This window comes from Daphnia magna, unplaced genomic scaffold (assembly GCF_020631705.1).
Source record: "Daphnia magna isolate NIES unplaced genomic scaffold, ASM2063170v1.1 Dm_contigs171, whole genome shotgun sequence".
Lineage (NCBI taxonomy): Eukaryota > Metazoa > Arthropoda > Branchiopoda > Diplostraca > Daphniidae > Daphnia > Daphnia magna.
In genome coordinates, this window is record NW_025533151.1 from 42,018 (window position 1) to 63,239 (window position 21,222).

At 35.9% G+C, this 21,222-nt stretch overlaps 3 protein-coding genes across 3 annotated transcripts; all 3 read right to left on the minus strand.

The window, feature by feature from the left end:
• Positions 1 to 3,433: 3,433 nt before the first annotated feature.
• LOC123467320 lies at positions 3,434 to 6,219 on the minus strand. Its single transcript, XM_045167276.1, is given in 5 exon segments — positions 3,434 to 3,528; positions 3,531 to 3,718; positions 3,786 to 3,855; positions 3,858 to 4,013; positions 4,096 to 6,219. Coding segments are annotated over 5 exon segments (2,307 nt in total). The 5' UTR covers positions 5,894 to 6,219.
• A 4,902-nt stretch (positions 6,220 to 11,121) lies between these two features.
• LOC123467322 lies at positions 11,122 to 11,946 on the minus strand. Its single transcript, XM_045167278.1, has one exon. The coding sequence runs from the start codon at positions 11,944 to 11,946 to the stop codon at positions 11,122 to 11,124; it is 825 nt and encodes a 274-aa protein (XP_045023213.1).
• A 131-nt stretch (positions 11,947 to 12,077) lies between these two features.
• LOC123467324 lies at positions 12,078 to 17,254 on the minus strand. The gene is made up of 4 exons (XM_045167279.1): positions 17,032 to 17,254; positions 15,727 to 16,800; positions 15,302 to 15,673; positions 12,078 to 15,256 (listed from the first exon to the last, which is right to left on the minus strand). Exons 1-4 carry the CDS (start codon positions 17,252 to 17,254, stop codon positions 12,078 to 12,080), a joined length of 4,848 nt encoding a protein of 1,615 aa, XP_045023214.1.
• Positions 17,255 to 21,222: the final 3,968 nt, after the last annotated feature.

Sequence of the window (21,222 nt, forward strand, 5' to 3'; positions counted from 1 at the left end):
TTACATATAGAAGTAAAAACTCATGGTATAACAGTGTATTCAAATTGAATACAAGTATATTTGATGCAGTTTATATATAGAAGTAAAAACTCATGGTATAACAGTGTATTCACATTGAATTCAAGTATATTCCATGCAGTTTACATATAGAAGTAAAAACTCATGGTATAACAATGTATACACATTGAATACAAGTATATTCCATGTAGTTTACATATAGAAGTATAAACTCATGGTATAACAGTGTATTCACATTGAATACAAGTATATTTGATGCTGTTTACATATAGAAGTAGAAACTCATGGAATAACAGTGTATTCACATTGAATACAAGTATATTCCATGCAGTTTACATATAGAAGTAAAAACTTATTGTATAACAGTGTATACACATTGAATACAAGTAACTTCCATGCAGTTTACATATAGAAGTAAAAACTCATGGTATAACAGTGTATTCAAATTGAATACAAGTATATTTGATGCAGTTTACATATAGAAGTAAAAACTCATTGTATAACAGTGTATTCACATTGAATACAAGTATATTCCATGCAGTTTACATATAGAAGTATAAACTCATGGTATATCAGTGTATTCACATTGAATACAAGTATATTTGATGCTGTTTACATATAGAAGTAAAAACTCGTGGTATAACAGTGTATTCACATTGAATACAGGTATATTTGATGCTGTTTACATATAGAAGTAAAAACTCATGGTATAACAGTGTATTCACTTTGAATACAAGTATATTTGATGCTGTTTACATATAGAAGTAAAAACTCATGGTATAACAGTGTATTCACATTGAATACAAGTATATTCCATGCAGTTTACATATAGAAGTAAAAACTCATGGTATAACAGTGTATTCACATTGAATACAAGTATATTTGATGCTGTTTACATATAGAAGTAAAAACTCATGGTATAACACTGTATTCACAGTGAATACAAGTATATTTGATGCAGTTTACATATAGAAGTAAAAACTCATGGTATAACAGTGTATTCACATTGAATACAAGTATATTTGATGCTGTTTACATATAGAAGTAGAAACTCATGGTATAACAGTGTATTCACATTGAATACAAGTATATTTGATGCTGTTTACATATAGAAGTAGAAACTCATGGAATAACAGTGTATTCACAATGAATACAAGTATATTCCATGCAGTTTACATATAGAAGTAAAAACTTATTGTATAACAGTGTATACACATTGAATACAAGTATATTCCATGCAGTTTACATATAGAAGTAAAAACTCATGGTATAACAATGTATACACATTGAATACAAGTATATTCCATGTAGTTTACATATAGAAGTAAAAACTCATGGTATAACAGTGTATTCACATTGAATACAAGTATATTTGATGCTGTTTACATAAAGAAGTAGAAACTCATGGTATAACAGTGTATTCACATTGAATACAAGTATATTTGATGCTGTTTACATATAGAAGTAGAAACTCATGGAATAACAGTGTATTCACATTGAATACAAGTATATTCCATGCAGTTTACATATAGAAGTAAAAACTTATTGTATAACAGTGTATACACATTGAATACAAGTATATTCCATGCAGTTTACATATAGAAGTAAAAACTCATGGTATAACAGTGTATTCAAATTGAATACAAGTATATTTGATGCAGTTTACATATTGTAAGGAATGCATCAGCTCACTCTTTCTTGGAAAAATATCCTCCCTCTCATTCCTGGAAACAAGTCATTTTCCTTTCCATCCTTTCATTACGCTCACCTTGCGTTGGTGATCGCGTTGACTTTGTTTGTCGTATAAAACCCCATCAATTGTAATTCTTCGTTAGTCAACGCTGGGCTGTTCACCCAGTCTAGTGTTGATTCACCCCTTCGCGAGTCAAGTGTCAGGTCGTTTATTCGACCTGCTACTGGCTTGCTCGTTCCCCGTTTAAACTTGTCTTATTTGTGTCTTTGTTGTGCTTGACGCTGGCTATACGGCTACGGCCTGTATGTATGCCTCCAATCGTTTGAGACATTCATCGACTTGTTTGAATCATGTTAACATTTTACGGGAATATACCATCGAACGAAGTCCGCAGCTTCCCTTAATCGAGTAAAAGCTATTTACTTAAAGATGAAGTAAGTAGGGGTTTTACAATATAGAAGTAAAAACTCATTGTATGACAGTGTATTCACATTGAATACAAGTATATTCCATGCAGTTTACATATAGAAGTATAAACTCATGGTATATCAGTGTATTCACATTGAATACAAGTATATTTGATGCTGTTTACATATAGAAGTAAAAACTCGTGGTATAACAGTGTATTCACATTGAATACAGGTATATTTGATGCTGTTTACATATAGAAGTAAAAACTCATGGTATAACACTGTATTCACATTGAATACAAGTATATTTGATGCTGTTTACATATAGAAGTAAAAACTCATGGTATAACAGTGTATTCACATTGAATACAAGTATATTCCATGCAGTTTACATATAGAAGTAAAAACTCATGGTATAACAGTGTATTCACATTGAATTCAAGTATATTCCATGCAGTTTACATATAGAAATAAAAACTCATGGTATAACAGTGTATTCACATTGAATTCAAGTATATTCCATGCATTTTACATATAGAAGTAAAAACTTATTGTATAACAGTGTATACACATTGAATACAAGTTTATTCCATGCAGTTTACATATAGAAGTAAAAACTCATGGTATAACAGTGTATTCAAATTGAATACAAGTATATTTGATGCAGTTTACATATAGAAGTAAAAACTCATGGTATAACAGTGTATTCACATTGAATTCAAGTATATTCCATGCAGTTTACATATAGAAGTAAAAACTCATGGTATAACAATGTATACACATTGAATACAAGTATATTCCATGTAGTTTACATATAGAAGTAAAAACTCATGGTATAACAGTGTATTCACATTGAATACAAGTATATTTGATGCTGTTTACATATAGAAGTAGAAACTCATGGTATAACAGTGTATTCACATTGAATACAAGTATATTTGATGCTGTTTACATATTAGGGTGTACAGTATAAAATGGACATTTTTTTATTCATTCGGCATTCGAGATTTGGGTTAATAATTGTAAAATAAATAACTTCTTAAAGTCTTAGATTTTTAAAATAAAATTATCTTTCCCCACTTGCCAGTATAAATTTTGTGTTTGGTTGAAATTCAATTTTTTTTTGATATTTTTGGTTAGAAACTGAATTAAAACTAAATAAATTTAAACGGCGCTTGGCCGTTCGTTAGCTACACATATGAGGCACGTTTACTGAAAATTTGAGCCCTCCACCTTTTTTTTATCTTCACGCACAATATGGGAAAAATAACTCTATTTGGATTTAAAGTACATTTGTATTGTTTTTGTACTATTACAACATTTCCATTGCTTCTTTACTCATATTTGAGATACTGAAATTGGAACGGTGTTGTTCAACTAGCTGAGCAAGGGACTCTCTTTCTTTTTATCAAAGCAACTGTCTTTATAGTCTCCAATCAGCTTGATGCCCCTCTCTGCGCAATCGTTAACTGTTATTAACGAGTCAACGAATTCCTTCGCCACTCGAAAGTCTTCAAAATGAATCCACAAATTACAAGGCACCATCATCCATTCTTGGCGTTTGTTCAGTTTCAATAAATGAAATAAAAGCCATGACCTACCGCAATGTAAATTTATAAGTAAATAGGAAATATATATAAGATTCAATAATAATGAGAAAAGACCTTTCTCCAATAAGGTCTGATAGAGTGGGTTGGTCATCTGGACGCCAATTTATTGTTGGTGGCTTCGGCTTCCTACAGCGAATTCGGTTGGTCTACTCGTTGATATAAGAGTGTGAGCTAATTTGTTTTTATCTTCGTCTGTAAGGTTCGGATCAAAAAGTGCAAGAGGCACAAGTTCTTGTGTCAAGTAATCCAAATGCAAATTGATGGAGTGAATCGTTTCTTTTGCTAGAAGATGCAAAAGTATTTTGTTAGTTCCTATTAGGCTACATTATTCAATTAAAAATTCAATGAATTTACGAAAATATACCAGCTTCTTTATCGACTAAGGAGTATTGATGCATAAAGCAAAGGAATCGTAGATCATTAAAAGGTGCTGACGACGTTAAAGATGACTGAAGGAAATATTTTCCATAAAACACAGCTATATAAATTGCCATACGCTTTACTTCCTTCACTTCTTTGGGGCGAAGATGAAAAAATTTTTGAAGTAGATGTATTTTAAGGTAATAAATAGCCTTCGCCATGAAGCGAGCGTGATGATCGGCACCAGGGCGGCGAATTTTGAATTGATTAGTTGACAAATCAGCTCCAAGGAAGACGGCCATGAGCTCACACAACTCTTTGTAGTCTTCTCTAGGGAACACATCGTTTTTCAAGCAGTTTCCCGCCCACTCCTTCACTTCATTCGCTTGAGAGGTCATGAATGGATTCAGTTCATCATAGTCCAAAGTCTGGTATTCTTCTGGAGAAATAAGTGGTTGAAAACTATTGTAATCGTCTTTGAATCTTGAAAAAAGCTTGTATGTCGGGCCTGTTGTTGGACCACCAAGTTTCTTCTGAGTTCTTTTAATGTGACATTCGGCAATGTGTCTACGACATGGACAATTCAGGAGTGGATGTCCGAGTTCCTGTTCTAATAATACAGTAGCTCCATTATACGCACCAGAATTACTGGCGGTTGTGTCGTAAACGGCTGCGACGACGTTATCTTGGAGGTTCCATTCGGTCAAAGCTTGGATACAGGCATCTTTTTGTGCCAATCCAGAAGAAGATAGAACACTACAAATGGACAAAATCTTGGGCGGTGGACTGAAAACAATGGCAACTCTATCCTCTTTTAGTCCTCCTCTCATTGAAAATATTTTTGAATCAAAGTGGATAGTACCATGTCGAGGAGGTATGTAGCTTTGTCGCACTTCTTTTGCGATTCTCTCGATCTCTTTGGATCTTTTTTGATGAACACTTCCGACAGACAACGTTACATTAGATAGAGTTGATCCACTAACCGAGTTCACGAAAGAAGCCAGCATTACTGTGTGTTGCCGAGTAGAGAGGCCCATCCTTAAAGCAGCACTCGATGTCGGAGTGATTAAATCTCTTTGTAGCACTACGTCAGTCTCACTTGTAAAGTTCATTTCATGTTCAAATGAAGAATCCAGGTCTACGATGTTTTTTCCTTCACCATCAGTTGAAGAATCTATGCTGTCATCTGCTGCTGTTGTCTGAGCGATTCTGTCAAGTTCTTTTTGTTTTCTTTGTTCAATTAAATCTTCTCTTTCCTTTCTCTGTCTTTCTTTTGCATCCAATATCTTGTCCACTCCATCCATACACCCCACCTGAGGTACCTGACGCTGTCCAATTAGAAAATCCCAATCAATTTTCCACTCAGTGTTTGGTGACTCAGATCGGGTGTTTCCTGATTGTTCTAACAATCCGTAGGTGTTGGGGTGAGAAATATCAAAAAGACATTTGAGATTACCGACAAACTGTTGTATCCTTTCTTGTGGTTTAGTATCATTCAGACGATTATTGGGGATTTTCTTCAAAGTCTCATATTTCCCAACAAGTTTTACTATTTGATCTAAACATGACTTCTCAGGCTTAGTGGGAATTCGAGATGGTTTCCAAAATCGAGAAATAATCTCATCGTATATAATCTTGGCGATGGCTCGAACAGTAGAAGTAAATGGACCACAACTATTATCTCTTATAAAAAGATAACGTTTTAAAATAAGGTGATTGATTGGGAGTTTTGAACCAAGAATTTCACTGATTGTAGATCCAACAAGCCAATGATGACTTTCAGAACGAAGGACACGTTTCATTTTCACTTACACTTGTTTCTCGTTTACGCTTCTGACAATTAACTGACAACAACAACAACTCTTACGGTGACCCCTTGCGGTCACAGTAATTATGACTTCGGTTTTTCTGACAACATTGGCGCTCTTTGAACTGATTGTGCGTGAAGATAAAAAAAAGGTGGAGGGCTCAAATTTTAAGTAAACGTGCCTCATATGTGTAGCTAACGAACGGCCAAGCGCCGTTTAAATTTATTTAGTTTTAATTCAGTTTCTAACCAAAAATATCTAAAAAAAAATTGAATTTCAACCAAACACAAAATTTATACTGGCAAGTGGGGAAAGATAATTTTATTTTAAAAATCTAAGTTTTTAAGAAGTTATTTATTTTACAATTATTAACCCAAATCTCGAATGCCGAATGAATAAAAAAATGTCCATTTTATACTGTACACCCTATTACATATAGAAGTAGAAACTCATGGAATAACAGTGTATTCACATTGAATACAAGTATATTCCATGCAGTTTACATATAGAAGTAAAAACTTATTGTATAACAGTGTATACACATTGAATACAAGTATATTCCATGCAGTTTACATATAGAAGTAAAAACTCATGGTATAACAGTGTATTCACATTGAATACAAGTATATTTGATGCAGTTTACATATAGAAGTAAAAACTCATTGTATAACAGTGTATTCACATTGAATACAAGTATATTCCATGCAGTTTACATATAGAAGTAAAAACTCATGGTATAACAGTGTATTCACATTGAATACAAGTATATTCCATGCAGTTTACATATAGAAGTAAAAACTCATGGTATAACAGTGTATTCACATTGAATACAAGTATATTTAATGCTGTTTACATATAGAAGTAAAAACTCATGGTATAACAGTGTATTCACATTGAATACAAGTATATTCCATGCAATTTACATATAGAAATAAAAACTCATGGTATAACAGTGTATTCACATTGAATTCAAGTATATTCCATGCATTTTACATATAGAAGTAAAAACTTATTGTATAACAGTGTATACACATTGAATACAAGTATATTCCATGCAGTTTACATATAGAAGTAAAAACTCATGGTATAACAGTTTATTCAAATTGAATACAAGTATATTTGATGCAGTTTACATATAGAAGTAAAAACTCATGGTATAACAGTGTATTCACATTGAATTCAAGTATATTCCATGCAGTTTACATATAGAAGTAAAAACTCATGGTATAACAATGTATACACATTGAATACAAGTATATTCCATGTAGTTTTTCATATAGAAGTAAAAACTCATGGTATAACAGTGTATTCACATTGAATACAAGTATATTTGATGCTGTTTACATATAGAAGTAAAAACTCATGGTATAACACTGTATTCACATTGAATACAAGTATACTTGATGCAGTTTACATATAAAAGTAAAAACTCATGGTATACCAGTGTATTCACATTGAATACAAGTATATTTGATGCTGTTAACATATAGAAGTAGAAACTCATGGTATAACAGTGTATTCACATTGAATACAAGTATATTTGATGCTGTTTACATATAGAAGTAGAAACTCATGGAATAACAGTGTATTCACATTGAATACAAGTATATTCCATGCAGTTTACATAAAGAAGTAAAAACTTATTGTATAACAGTGTATACACATTGAATACAAGTATATTCCATGCAGTTTACATATAGAAGTAAAAACTCATGGTATAACAGTGTATTCAAATTGAATACAAGTATATTTGATGCAGTTTACATATAGAAGTAAAAACTCATGGTATAACAGTTTATTCACATTAATTTCAAGTATATTCCATGCAGTATACATATAGAAGTAAAAACTCATGGTATAACAGTGTATTCACATTGAATACAAGTATATTCCATGCAGTTTACATATAGAAGTAAAAACTCATGGTATCACAGTGTATTCACATTGAATACAAGTATATTTAATGCTGTTTACATATAGAAGTAAAAACTCATGGTATAACAGTATATTCACATTGAATTCAAGTATATTCCATGCAGTTTACATATAGAAATAAAAACTCATGGTATAACAGTGTATTCACATTGAATACAAGTATATTCCATGCAGTTTACATATAGAAGTAAAAACTCATGGTATAACAGTGTATTCACATTGAATACAAGTATATTCCTTGCAGTTTACATATAGAAGTAAAAACTCATGATATAACAGTGTATTCACATTGAATACAAGTATATTCCATGCAGTTTACATATAAAAGTAAAAACTCATGGTATAAAAGTGTATTCATATTAAATACAAGTATATTTGATGCTGTTTACATATAGAAGTAAAAACTCATGGTATAACAGTGTATTCACATTGAATGCAAGTATATTCCATGCTGTTTACATATAGAAGTAAAAACTCATGGTATAACAGTGTATTCACATTGAATACAAGTATATTCCATGCAGTTTACATATAGAAGTAAAAACTAATGGTATAACAGTGTATTCACATTGAATTCAAGTATATTCCATGCAGTTTACATATAGAAGTAAAAACTTATTGTATAACAGTGTATTCACATTGAATACAAGTATATTCCATGCAGTTTACATATAGAAGTAAAAAATTATTGTATGACAGTGTATACACATTGAATACAAGTATATTCCATGTAGTTTACATATAGAAGTAAAAACTCATGGTATAACAGTGTATTCACATTGAATACAAGTATATTTGATGCTGTTTACATATAGAAGTAAAAACTCATGGTATAACAGTGTATTCACATTGAATGCAAGTATATTCCATGCTGTTTACATATAGAGGTAAAAACTCATGGTATAACATTTTTTTCACCTTGAATACAAGTATATTCCATGCAGTTTACATATAGAAGTAAAAACTCATGGTATAACAGTGTATTCACATTGAATTCAAGTATATTCCATGCAGTTTACATATAGAAGTAAAAACTTATTGTATAAAAGTGTATACACATTGAATACAAGTATATTCCATGCAGTTTACATATAGAAGTAAAAACTCATGGTATAACAGTGTATTCACATTGAATACAAGTATATTTGATGCTGTTTTCATATAGAAGTAAAAACTCATGGTATAACAGTGTATTCACATTGAATACAAGTATATTCCATGCAGTTTACATATAGAAGTAAAAACTTATGGTATAACAGTGTATACACATTGAATACAAGTATATTCCATGCAGTTTACATATAGAAATAAAAACTCATGGTATAACAGTGTATTCAAATTGAATACAAATATATTTGATGCAGTTTACATATAGAAGTAAAAACTCATGGTATAACAGTGTATTCACATTGAATTCAAGTATACTCCATGCAGTATACATATAGAAGTAAAAAGTCATGGTATAACAGTGTTTTCACATTGAATACAAGTATATTCCATGCAGTTTACATATAGAAGTAAAAACTCATGGTATAACAGTGTATTCACATTGAATACAAGTATATTCCTTGCAGTTTACATATAGAAGTAAAAACTCATGATATAACAGTGTATTCACATTGAATACAAGTATATTCCATGCAGTTTACATATAGAAGTAAAAACTCATGGTATAACAGTGTATTCACATTGAATACAAGTATATTTGATGCTGTTTACATATAGAAGTTAAAACTCATGGTATAACAGTGTATTCACATTGAATACAAGTATTTTTGATGCTGTTTACATATAGAGGTAAAAACTTATGGTATAACAGTGTATTCACATTGAATACAAGTATATTTGATGCTATATTCATATAGAAGTAAAAACTCGTGGTATAACAGTGTATTCACATTGAATACAAGTATATTTGATGCAGTATACATATAGAAGTAAAAACTCATGGTAAAACAGCGTATTCACATCGAATACAAGTATATTCCATGCGGTTTACATATAGAAATAAAAAACTCATGGTATAACAGTGTATTCACATTGAATACAAGTATATTCCATGCAGTTTACATACAGAAGTAAAAACTCATGGAATAACAGTGTATTCACATTGAATACTAGTATATTTGATGCTATTTACATATAGAAGTAAAACTCATGGTATAACAGTGTATTCACATTGAATACTAGTATTTCCATGCATTTTACATACAGAAGTAAAAACTCATGGTATAACAGTGTATTCACATTGAATACAAGTATATTTGATGCAGTTTACATATAGAAGTAAAAACTTATGGTATAACAGTGTATTTACATTGAATACAAGTATATTTGATCCTGTTTACATATAGAAGTAGAAACTCATGGTATAACAGTGTACTGACATTGAATACAAGTATATTCCATGCAGTTTACATATAGAAGTAAACAATCATGGTATAACAGTGTATTCACATTAAATACAAGTATATTTGATGCAGTATACATATAGAAGTAAAAACTTATGGTATAACAGCGTATTCACATTGAATACAAGTATATATCATGCAGTTTACATATAGAAGTAAAAACTCATGGTATAACAGTGTATTCACATTGAATACAAGTATATTCCATGCAGTTTACATACAGAAGTAAAAACTCATGGTATAACAGTGTATTCACATTGAATACAAGTATATTTGATGCATTTTACATATAGAAGTAAAACTCATGGTATAACAGTGTATTCACATTGAATACAAGTATATTTGATGCAGTTTACATATAGAAGTAAAAACTCATGGTATAACAGTGTATTCACATTGAATACAAGTATATTTGATCCTGTTTACATATAGAAGTAGAAATTCATGGTATAACAGTGTACTCACATTGAATACAAGTATATTTGATGAAGTATACATATAGAAGTAAAAACTCATGGTATAACAGTGTATTCACATTGAATACAAGTATATTCCATGCAGTTTACATATAGAAGTAAAAACTCATGGTATAACAGTGTATTCACATTGAATACAAGTATATCCCATGCAGTTTACATATAGTGTCCGGCACCTAATTTACCGGCGAATTTAGGACAAGGGAGATTTAAACTGTGTTTTAATTTTGTATTTGCCGTTTCACTAATCTTCACTGCAGTTGCCAAGTGCGGTGGCTTTCCGCGAAGCGTGCAAAAACTCGACTGCCCAAAAGGCAAAAAATAGGCACCAAGCAAGAAAGGGAAAGATGGGCTGAGCAAGGCAAAGTAAGGGGAAGCCCTTTCTTGATTACAGGTGTTATTAGTTGGAGTCGTTCCCCACACAGCCGGCCCTGTTTCCAAAACTGGAAACATCTTCTTCGCCATCGGCTTCCAACAGACACAGTTTGTGTGCGGACCACACAAAAATTGATGTTTTGGTTCGTAGACGAGATGGATCCTTGCAGCCTTTTCTTCCGGGACTGACTCGGATGACTTTTACTTCAGCTGATCGTACGACTCCGTCCTGACCAGGAATAACGCGAATAATGCGGCCAATGGGCCACTCTCCCCGCTTCATGTTGGGCATCACGACAAGAACAATGTCGTCGACGGCTAGATTTCTTCGCGGGCGCAGCCACTTGCGTCGTTCGATTAAGTCCGGAACGTACTCTTTCAGCCATCTGTTCCAAAAGTGGGTGATGAGAGCTTGAGACTCTAACCACCGCTTTTTAGTTAGACCACCAAATTCGTCAGCGTTATCGGCATGAAAACCCGGATTGGCCCGTCCTGTCAGGAAATGGTTAGGAGTGAGGGGTTGTGGGTCGTGCGGATCGAAGCTGACATGCGTCAATGGTCTGGCGTTCAGTAGTGCGGTGACACCTGACATTGCGGTGAGGAGGACGCTACGAAGTGCGCGTTTGGCTGACTGGATGAGACGCTCCCAGCTCCCGCCGAAGTGTGGAGATGCCGGCGGGCTGAATCGCCATTCGACGTCTTGATTGGCCATCTTGTTGGCTAGTATTTCCCGATTCCAACCGGCGAGTGCAACGGCAATCTCGTGTTCTCCGGCGACTAAATTCGCGCCATTATCGCTATAGCAAATCCGTGGCAGGCCTCGTAGATCGACGAACCGGGTGAACGCCATCATGAAGGAATCCAAATCCATCGAGTGGGTTATGTCGAGGTGTACTGCACGACAATCGAGGCACGTAAAAATAACGCCATAGCGCTTCACCTTTCGGCGAAAAATGGTTAGGGGAAAAGGTCCGAAAAAGTCTATTCCAACGTTAGAAAATGAAGTAAGTGTGATTGAAGCCGGGTGGCAGGAAAAGGACCCATCAAGGGAGGATCCGGTTTGCTATTGCGCAATTTGCACGTGAAACAATCGCGTATAATGCGGCGAATGGATGCGCGAGGCCGTAGAACATGATATTGCTGTCGTAAGTCGTAAAGCGTGAATTCAGTTGATGCATGTTTTAGCCGCTCATGCACTTCCCGTATCAACATGGTGGAGAGTTGACTGGTGGGATCCAAGATGATAGGATGCTTGGCGAATTCTGAAATAGAAGCATGTTGCAGCCTCCCGCCAACGCGCATGACTCCGCAAGTGTCTAACGTAGGACTAAGCGATGCCAACTTAGATGTGGCTGGTACCGGTTTTCTCCTTTTGACACAATCAAGCTCCATCTGCAAATGGTGAGCTTGATCCACCTTGATGATTAAATTGGTGGCTTCACGGATATCGGCCGGAATAAGCCAGCTTTGTCCTATTCGTGGGAGATTTTTGCTTGATAGATTGAAGTTGGTCAGGAACCGGAGCAGCCAAGCTGCTATTCTTTTGATGGTGATGATGTTTGATGAATTTTGAATGAGAGTGTAAATTGGATGAGGTGTTTTGATGAGGAACGAGCCAACATATTTTTCAGGCACCACTTCTACGTCATCGGGAGACGGCTCATCGATGAAGATGGGCGACGGCCAATTCGCTTCCGGCATTGTGAGAAAATCGGGTCCGCGCAACCATCGGTGCTGAGTCGTCAGGTGGGTTGCCGGAATTCCTCTTGAACAGTCGTCAGCTGGATTGAGGTTGCCGGGTATATGACGCCATTGACTTGATTTGCTGGTGTCGGCGATCTCCGTGATGCGATGGGCGACAAATGCGTGATATTTACACTTAGTCGAATAGATCCACTGGAGGACAGTCTGGGAGTCGCACCAGTAGATTACGTTGGAAGCAATCGGTCCGAGTTCTTTTACGGCAGTAGAGCACAATCTGGCACCGAGGACGGCTGCTTGCAGCTCCAAGCGAGGGATGGACAATTGCCGTAGAGGAGCAACTCGCGCCTTTGCGAGGAATAAATTCAAAGCGAAATTCTCCTCGGAGTATTTAGCCCGTATATATATGCATGCGCCAAACCCAGCTTCTGAGGCGTCGGTAAATACGTGTAACTCGTATTCTAGCGGCTTCCGATGTTTTCGAAAACAGCGGGGTATCTTGAGTCTTGCGATGAATTCGAGCTCCGTTGCCCACGCCTTCCAAACAGATAGCAGATTTGGTGGCAGTGTGTCGTCCCAATTAATTCCGGCGCGCCAAACATCTTGCATAAGAATTTTCGCAACCATTATCACCGGGGAAAGAAAGCCCATTGGGTCATAAATTGAGGAAATTTCTTGCAAGACTTCTCGTTTTGTTTTTATGGCGGTCCTGGTGGAAGTTTTAAAAATAAAAATGTCAGCTTGACAATCCCACAACATACCAAGCGTACGCTCGATAGGAAGTCGGTCGGCGTCTAAATCCAATGAGCGCGACAAATCATTTTTGTCGACAGTGGCCAACACAGAGCGTGACGACGACAACCACTGAACCATGTTAAATCCGCCCAGTTTCAATAACGCGGATACTTCTTGACGAAGTGTGATGGCCTCTTCTTCGGTTTCGGTGCAGTCCAAATAATTATCAACATAGATGTTGCTTAGTACCTTGTTTACGACGTTGGGGTAGAAGTGGCCAAAATCTTCGGCCGTACGTCTGAGCGCGAAAATGCAAGTAGTTGGAGAAGAGACTGCCCCAAAAGTGTGGACCGTCATTTGATAAGTTGTTGGTGTGTCTTTGCTGCCGGGTGTCCTCCATAAGAATTTGAGTAGCGACTGCTGGTGTTTCGGCACTTGAACTTGGTGATACATTTTTTCTATGTCACCTGAGATTGGGACCGGCAGCATCCGAAAACGCAAGATAACTCCTATTAAACCAGTTAAAAGATCCGGACCTTTGAATAATTGGTCATTCAGGGACATTCCGCGATGTTTTGTGGAAGGATTGAATACTACGCGAACTTTGCCGGGTTTTGCGGCCGTTCGTACACCATGATGCGGCAATATCCATTCTTGGCCGTGTGGAACAGGAGTTGATGGCGCCGGGATGGCGTAGCCCAGGGAGATGTATTCTTCTACGACTCGAGCGTAATTTTTTGCGAAGATCGCATCCTTTTCGAAACGTCGCTCAAGAGAATGAAGATGTCGTAGTGCTACTTCTCGATTGCTGGGTAAATTTAGGGTTTCATTTCGCAGCATGAGCGCCACCTCATACCGCTCGCCAGTATGGCAAATTGTTTTGTTTAAGATGCTCAGGGCCTTTTTGTCTTCATGGCTCATTGGCGGGTGTGCGGGAGAGTTGACACCGAAAGATTCCGTGAGCCAGAACTGTGTGACAGCATCTTCTAGTTTTTGAGACACAAGATGTTTGTACCCAAGAAAGATTTTCGGGGGCGACTTGTCATGTGGTTGCAACATCGAGGTTGGCACTGGGCCAGTTAGGCACCAACCAAAATGGGTCCGTATTCCATCAGGAGCTTCTATTCCCTCCGGAGGTATCCGGACGTCCAACACATCGTGGACTCGCATGACGTCACTTCCAAGAAGCACGGATACCTTATTGGAATCAATGAAAGGGAAGTCCAAGTCGTTCAAATGTTTCCACTGGTGTTTAAGAGCTGGCCAATTGATTTTCCGGCTCGTAACTTCCAACTTCGGGACAGCGTATGCATTTTTTACTGTGAAGGTACGACTCTGATCTCTTGGGAAAATATTGAAGGTAACTCTTGTTGTTTTGATTTCGGGATCGACGCCGTGAAAGGTTCCAAGTCGAGCGATTTCAGTCGGTCCATCTATTTTTAACTGGACGGCTAAATTTTGAAGGATGAGGGAAGCTTCATTTCCGGGATCCAGGAGAGCGAAGGTGTCGAATTTATTTCCATTATGTTCGACCGTCACGGGCACCACTTGCAATAAAGTAGTTATTTGAGCCCCATCTACGAAGTGGGTGGCTACTAATTTCTTTTCTTCTTTTTTGTGAAGAGGGGATTTCTCCGTTTGAGGTGGAGCTTTTTCCGATTCTTGATTTCTCCAAGAAATGCGTGGGGCGCCGTGCATCAAAGAATGATGGCGGAATTCACAGTCTTACTTTTTTTTTGTACAGTTTTTACATTTTTTCTTACTTGTACATTCTTTGACCATGTGACCTTTGCTTAAACATTTAATGCAACACCCGGAACTTTTGATGAATTGCGCTCTCTCTTCTAGGGATTTTGTGCTGAACTTTGGGCACTGGGCGAGACGATGATCTTGTTTGCAAAGAAGACAAATTAACTTTTTCGTTTGGACTTCTGCTTGATCTTTTTCTTTTGATTTATATTCTTGACTGTCTTGCTGCTGAGGCGGTAAAATGGTGTTTATTTTGGGGGGGAATCGAACGCCTGGATCTTTTTGCCGGCCCGTTTTTGGTCTTTGTTGATGCTGGTCTCTTTCGATCTTGATTTGACAGTGCTTGGCCATCATCTCACCTTTTACTACCGCATGCAGCCAGTCAACAAAATCTTGCAGGTTTAAACAACGAGGATGATTCTTACTTATCTTTTTCCCCACCTACTTTGGATGTCAAGAGGCATCTTCGAGTGAACTAGCTCCATAAGTGTCACGGAATAAAGTTCTTTTTCATAGCCGCCGCTCTTGAGTGAAGCAACGGACCCGTTGATGTTTTGCGAGGCTTTTAACAATGATTTATAGTCGTTCATATTCAATTTCGGCAAATTGATGAGTGATTGAATGTAAGATCTTGAAACCAGTTGCGGGTGACCATAAGTTTCTTCTAGTTCCCGAAGTGCTTTTTCATACAAAGCTGGACTGCTTAAAGAATCTCCGAGACCATCTCGAATATCTTGAGTTAAGCACTGCTTCAATATTGCCATATTCTGGGTCGTTGAGATAGATGAATTTTGGTGGACAAGATCTCTATAGATCGCAATGAAATCGGCCCATTTCTTTGAATCGCCGTCAAAGGGTTGTAGATCCAGTTTTGGTAGGCGAAAGACAGAAAACAAATTTTTGCTGTTGACGGACGTCTCGCATGTCTGGTTGACTGACCATTTTTGTGAATCGATAAATTCTTGTTTGTTCTCGCCATGCTCTTCATCTACTCGTTCCATCGTACGGAATGTCTGCTGCTTTGGTTTGGCACCGGTTTCTTTATTATTTTGTTCGGCCGTGTTTACCAAACTATTTGACGTGTACAAAGCTAATTTTTTGTCGAAAGCTGTAGCGAGTTCTCCGATGCGAGCCTCCAATTCTCGTTTGAAATGATTTTTTGCTGTCTGACGGGACACCTTTTCGTCTTCAAGAAGACGCTGTCGATTTCTTATATCTCCTTTTAAACCCGTTTCCAAATCCTGCCGCTGCTGCTGCTCTAGGGCTAGGGCCTCGTTGCGTTCTTTGAGCCATGCTGCTAACTTTCGATTGTCTTCGGCGATTTCATTGATCGTTTGAGTCCTGATTGCCGCTTCATTGGCGTATTGTTGGTTGATCTGTGCTATATTGGATTGGAGACGTTGTAGCTCAATCTGAAGGTTTTGGCGAGCTATTTTTTCCTCCGCCAACTCACGGGATAAATCGTGCGTGGTTTTTTGTCTGGATGATGTACTGTGGACACTGTTGCTTTTATGAGAATCTGAGAAATGTGTTCTCTCATTGGACTTGAATAAATGAGATGGCAAACTGAACGAGGTGATTGTACTTTGAATTGATTAAGAAGTTGAGGGAGCTCTTGGTGCCGTTCTGATATAGTTGTCGATTCGCCCGTAACATTCCGTGGTGACTTGCTCCAACTTGGCGACCCACTCATGTTCCGGGTTTTGTCTTTGGGTTGGGGAAGACTGAAAGATATTGTGAGCCCTAATACATTCTTCAAGTTGGTTGGCTAGATTTCTTCTCATAAAATTCAGCTCGGTCAGACTACCTAGTTCAGCCATGTGTCTTTCTATTCTGTTGATTAATCTTGTATGTTGGGTTTTTACATTGGTTCGGATTTGTTTGTTAGCGCGATCTAGAAACAATGGCGGAAACTCGTCCGTTTCGTCAGTCTGAATATCAGCATTGCGGCTGAGGGTCCTAGCTTCGGCCATTTTTACGACACCAATAAGTCAGAGAGAATCACAATGCGGGTGAGAGACCAACCAAATGCCAGACCAACCAGCTTTTTTTTTCAAAAAGGCCTAGGACTAAGCAAATTAGGACTACTCTTAAAGTTTTTGAAAAAAGGGAGAAGAAAAAAAAAAAAAAAAAAACTGTGTTAGTCGGAGTTGACTTCTTGATCGTCGAGTAAATCTGAAGGGTCTAACTCGATTTGCAAAATGAATTGTTCTTCTTGAGCTTGGAGTGTAGGAAGATGTCTATGAGCTTCGGCGACCGCGTTGTCGTCTTCTCCTTGGTGATTCTCGTCTTTTTCGGGACGAGCGACTTGAATGACTTGACGTTGTGGCAGCAGCTGGATGCCTCTTTGTACTCCAATGTCATCGAAGTGTCTATGAGCTTCAGAAATGACGTCAAGAATTTGTTCTGACCGGTCTTGATTTTCTACGGCACGATTTCTTGTAGCTCTGGTTTGCTGTTGCCATTCAAGTCTTTGTTTTTGGCGCCTTTCTTCGTGCTGGGCTGCCCGAATTGCCCGGCTGAACGGGCTGTTTTGTCGGCGGGGGAGTTTGGGAGGGGGGGGGGACGCAAGGGAGGGGGGGGGGAAAAAAAAAAAAAAAAAAAAGGGGGAAAAAATGAAAAAAAATTAAACTGGAGCACAACTTTACCCTAGCGTGTTGTTGGACAATCAAAGGGGAAAAACGTGAAAGGATTGACGTTGCGACCCAAATTTCAAATGCAATGAGATGGACAGAGAAAGAGAAACCAAAAATTGATGAAAACAAAAATATTTACTGCCAACGGAAACTTTCCACGTGGGTTTAAATTGGGCGGAAGAGTAAATTTTCAGATTGCTAACTTTGGTATTTTGTCGGATGGGACCGATTTTAAGAGATAACTACCTGGGGATGGTGACGCCGAACGCGTTACGGACAATGTCAACCACGTGCTTTACTAACAGCCAAGGGAAACGAAATGGATTTTTCCCGAGATTGAACTGGATGCACCGTAATGTACACCGGAGTTTTGAGTTTTTTTTTTTTTTTTTAAGGTTACAGAATTCGAATGCAAGGTCGATGCACCAAAATGTCCGGCACTTAATTTACCGGCGAATTTAGGACAAGGGAGATTTAAACTGTGTTTTAATTTTGTATTTGCCGTTTCACTAATCTTCACTGCAGTTGACAAGTGCGGTGGCTTACCGCGAAGCGTGCAAAAACTCGACTGCCCAAAAGGCAAAAAATTGGAACCAAGCAAGAAAGGGAAAGATGGGCTGAGCAAGGCAAAGTAAGGGGAAGCCCTTTCCTGATTACAGGTGTTATTAGTTGGAGTCGTTCCCCACATATAGAAGTAAAAACTCATGGTATAACAGTGTATTCACATTGAATACAAGTATATTTGATGCTGTTTACATATAGAAGTAAAAACTCATGGTATAACAGTGTATTCACATTGAATACAAGTATTTTTGATGCTGTTTACATATAGAAGTAAAAACTCATGGTATAACAGTGTATTCATATTGAATACATGTATATTTGATGCTGTTTACATATAGAAGTAAAAACTCATGGTATAACAGTGTATTCACATTGAATACAAGTATATTCCATGCAGTTTACATATAGAAGTAAAAACTCATGATATAACAGTGTATTCACATTGAATACAAGTATATTCCATGCAGTTTACATATAGAAGTAAAAACTCATGGTATAACAGTGTATTCACATTGAATACAAGTATATTCCATGCAGTTTACATATAGAAGTAAAAACTCATGGTATAACAGTGTATTCACATTGAATACAAGTATATTCCTTGCAGTTTACATATAGAAGTAAAAACTCATGATATAACAGTGTATTCACATTGAATACAAGTATATTCCATGCAGTTTACATATAGAAGTAAAAACTCATAGTATAACGGCGTATTCACATTGAATACAAGTATATTTGATGCAGTATACATATAGAAGTAAAAACTCATGGTATAACAGTGTATTTACATTGAATACAAGTATATTCCATGCAGTTTACATATAGAAGTAAAAACTCATGGTATAACAGTGTATTCACATTGAATACAAGTATGTTCCATGCAGTTTACATATAGAAGTAAAAACTCATGGTATAACAGTGTATTCACATTGAATACAAGTATATTTGATGCAGTATACATATAGAAGTAAAAACTCATGGTATAACAGCGTATTCACATTGAATACAATTATATTTCATGTAGTTTACATATAGAAGTAAAAACTCATGGTATAACAGTGTATTCACATTGAATACAAGTATATTCCATGCAGTTTACATATCGAAGTAAAAACTCATGATATAACAGTGTATTCACATTGAATACAAGTATATTCCATGCAATTTACATATAGAAGAAAATACTCTTGGTATAACGGTGTATTCACATTGAATATAAGTGTTTTTGATGCTGTTTACATATAGAAGTAAAAACACATGGTAAAACAGTGTATTCACATAATACAAGTATATTTGATGCTGTTTACATATAGAAGAAAAAACTCATGGTATAACAGTGTATTCACATTGAATTCAAGTATATTTGATGCTGTTTACATATAGAAGTAAAAACTTATGGTATAACAGTGTATTCACATTGAATACAAGTATATTTGATGCAGTATTCATATAGAAGTAAAAACTCATGGTATAACAGTGTATTCACATTGAATACAAGTATATTTGAAACAGTATAACTATAGAAGTAAAAACTCATGGTATAACAGTGTATTTACATTGAATACAAGTATATTTGATGCAGTATACATATAGAAGTAAAAACTCATGGTATAACAGTGTATTCACATTGAATACAAGTATATTCCATGCAGTTTACATACAGAAGTAAAAACTCATGGTATAACAGTGTATTCACATTGAATACAAGTATATTTGATGCTGTTTACATATAGAAGTAAAACTCATGGTATAACAGTGTATTCACATTGAATACAAGTATATTTGATGCAGTTTACATATAGAAGTAAAAACTCATGGTATACCAGTGTATTCACATTGAATACAAGTATATTTGATCCTGTTTACATATAGAAGTAGAAACTCATGGTATAACAGTGTACTCACATTGAATACAAGTATATTTGATGCAGTATACATATAGAAGTAAAAACTCATGGTATAACAGTGTATTCACATTGAATACAAGTATATTCCATGCAGTTTACATATAGAAGAAAAAATTTATGGTATAACAGTGTATTCACATTGAATACAAGTATTTTTGATGCTGTTTACATATAGAAGTAAAAACTCATGGTATAACAGTGTATACACATTGAATACAAATATATTCCATGCAGTTTATATATTGAAGTAAAAACTCAGGGTATAACAGTGTATTCTCATTGAATACAAGTATATTTGATGCTGTTTACATATAGAAGTAGAAACTGATGGTATAACAGTGTATTCACTTTGAATACAAGTATATTCCATGCTGTTTACATATAGAAGTAAAAACTCATGGTATAACAGTGTATTCACATTGAATACAAGTATATTCCATGCAGTTTACATATCGAAGTAAAAACTCATGGTATAACAGTGTATTCACATTGAATACAATTATATTCCATGCAATTTACATATAGAAGTTACAAATTCATGGAAAAAAAATTTTTTTACATTAATACAAGTATATTCCATGCAGTTTACATATAGAAGTAAAAATTCATGGTATAGCAGTGTATTCACATTGAATACAAGTATATTTGATGCTGTTTACATATAGAAGTAAAAACTCATGGTATAACAGTGTATTCACATTGAATACAATTATATTTGATGCTGTTTACATATAGAAGTAAAAACACATGGTATAACAGTGTATTCACATAATACAAGTATATTTGATGCTGTTTACATTTAGAAGTAAAAACTCATGGTATAACAGTGTC

Excerpts from the sequence above, each read along its gene's own strand:
- LOC123467322 (XM_045167278.1), bottom strand. The coding sequence starts at position 11,946 with ATGGCGTTCACCCGGTTCGTCGATCTACGAGGCCTGCCACGGATTTGC.
- LOC123467324 (XM_045167279.1), bottom strand. The coding sequence starts at position 17,254 with ATGGCCGAAGCTAGGACCCTCAGCCGCAATGCTGATATTCAGACTGAC. Across the intron at positions 16,801-17,031 it reads AGCCAACCAACTTGAAGAAT|ATTCTCATAAAAGCAACAGT; the intron begins GTATTAGGGCTC and ends CACATTTCTCAG. Across the intron at positions 15,674-15,726 it reads GATGCCTCTTGACATCCAAA|ATTTTGTTGACTGGCTGCAT; the intron begins GTAGGTGGGGAA and ends TAAACCTGCAAG.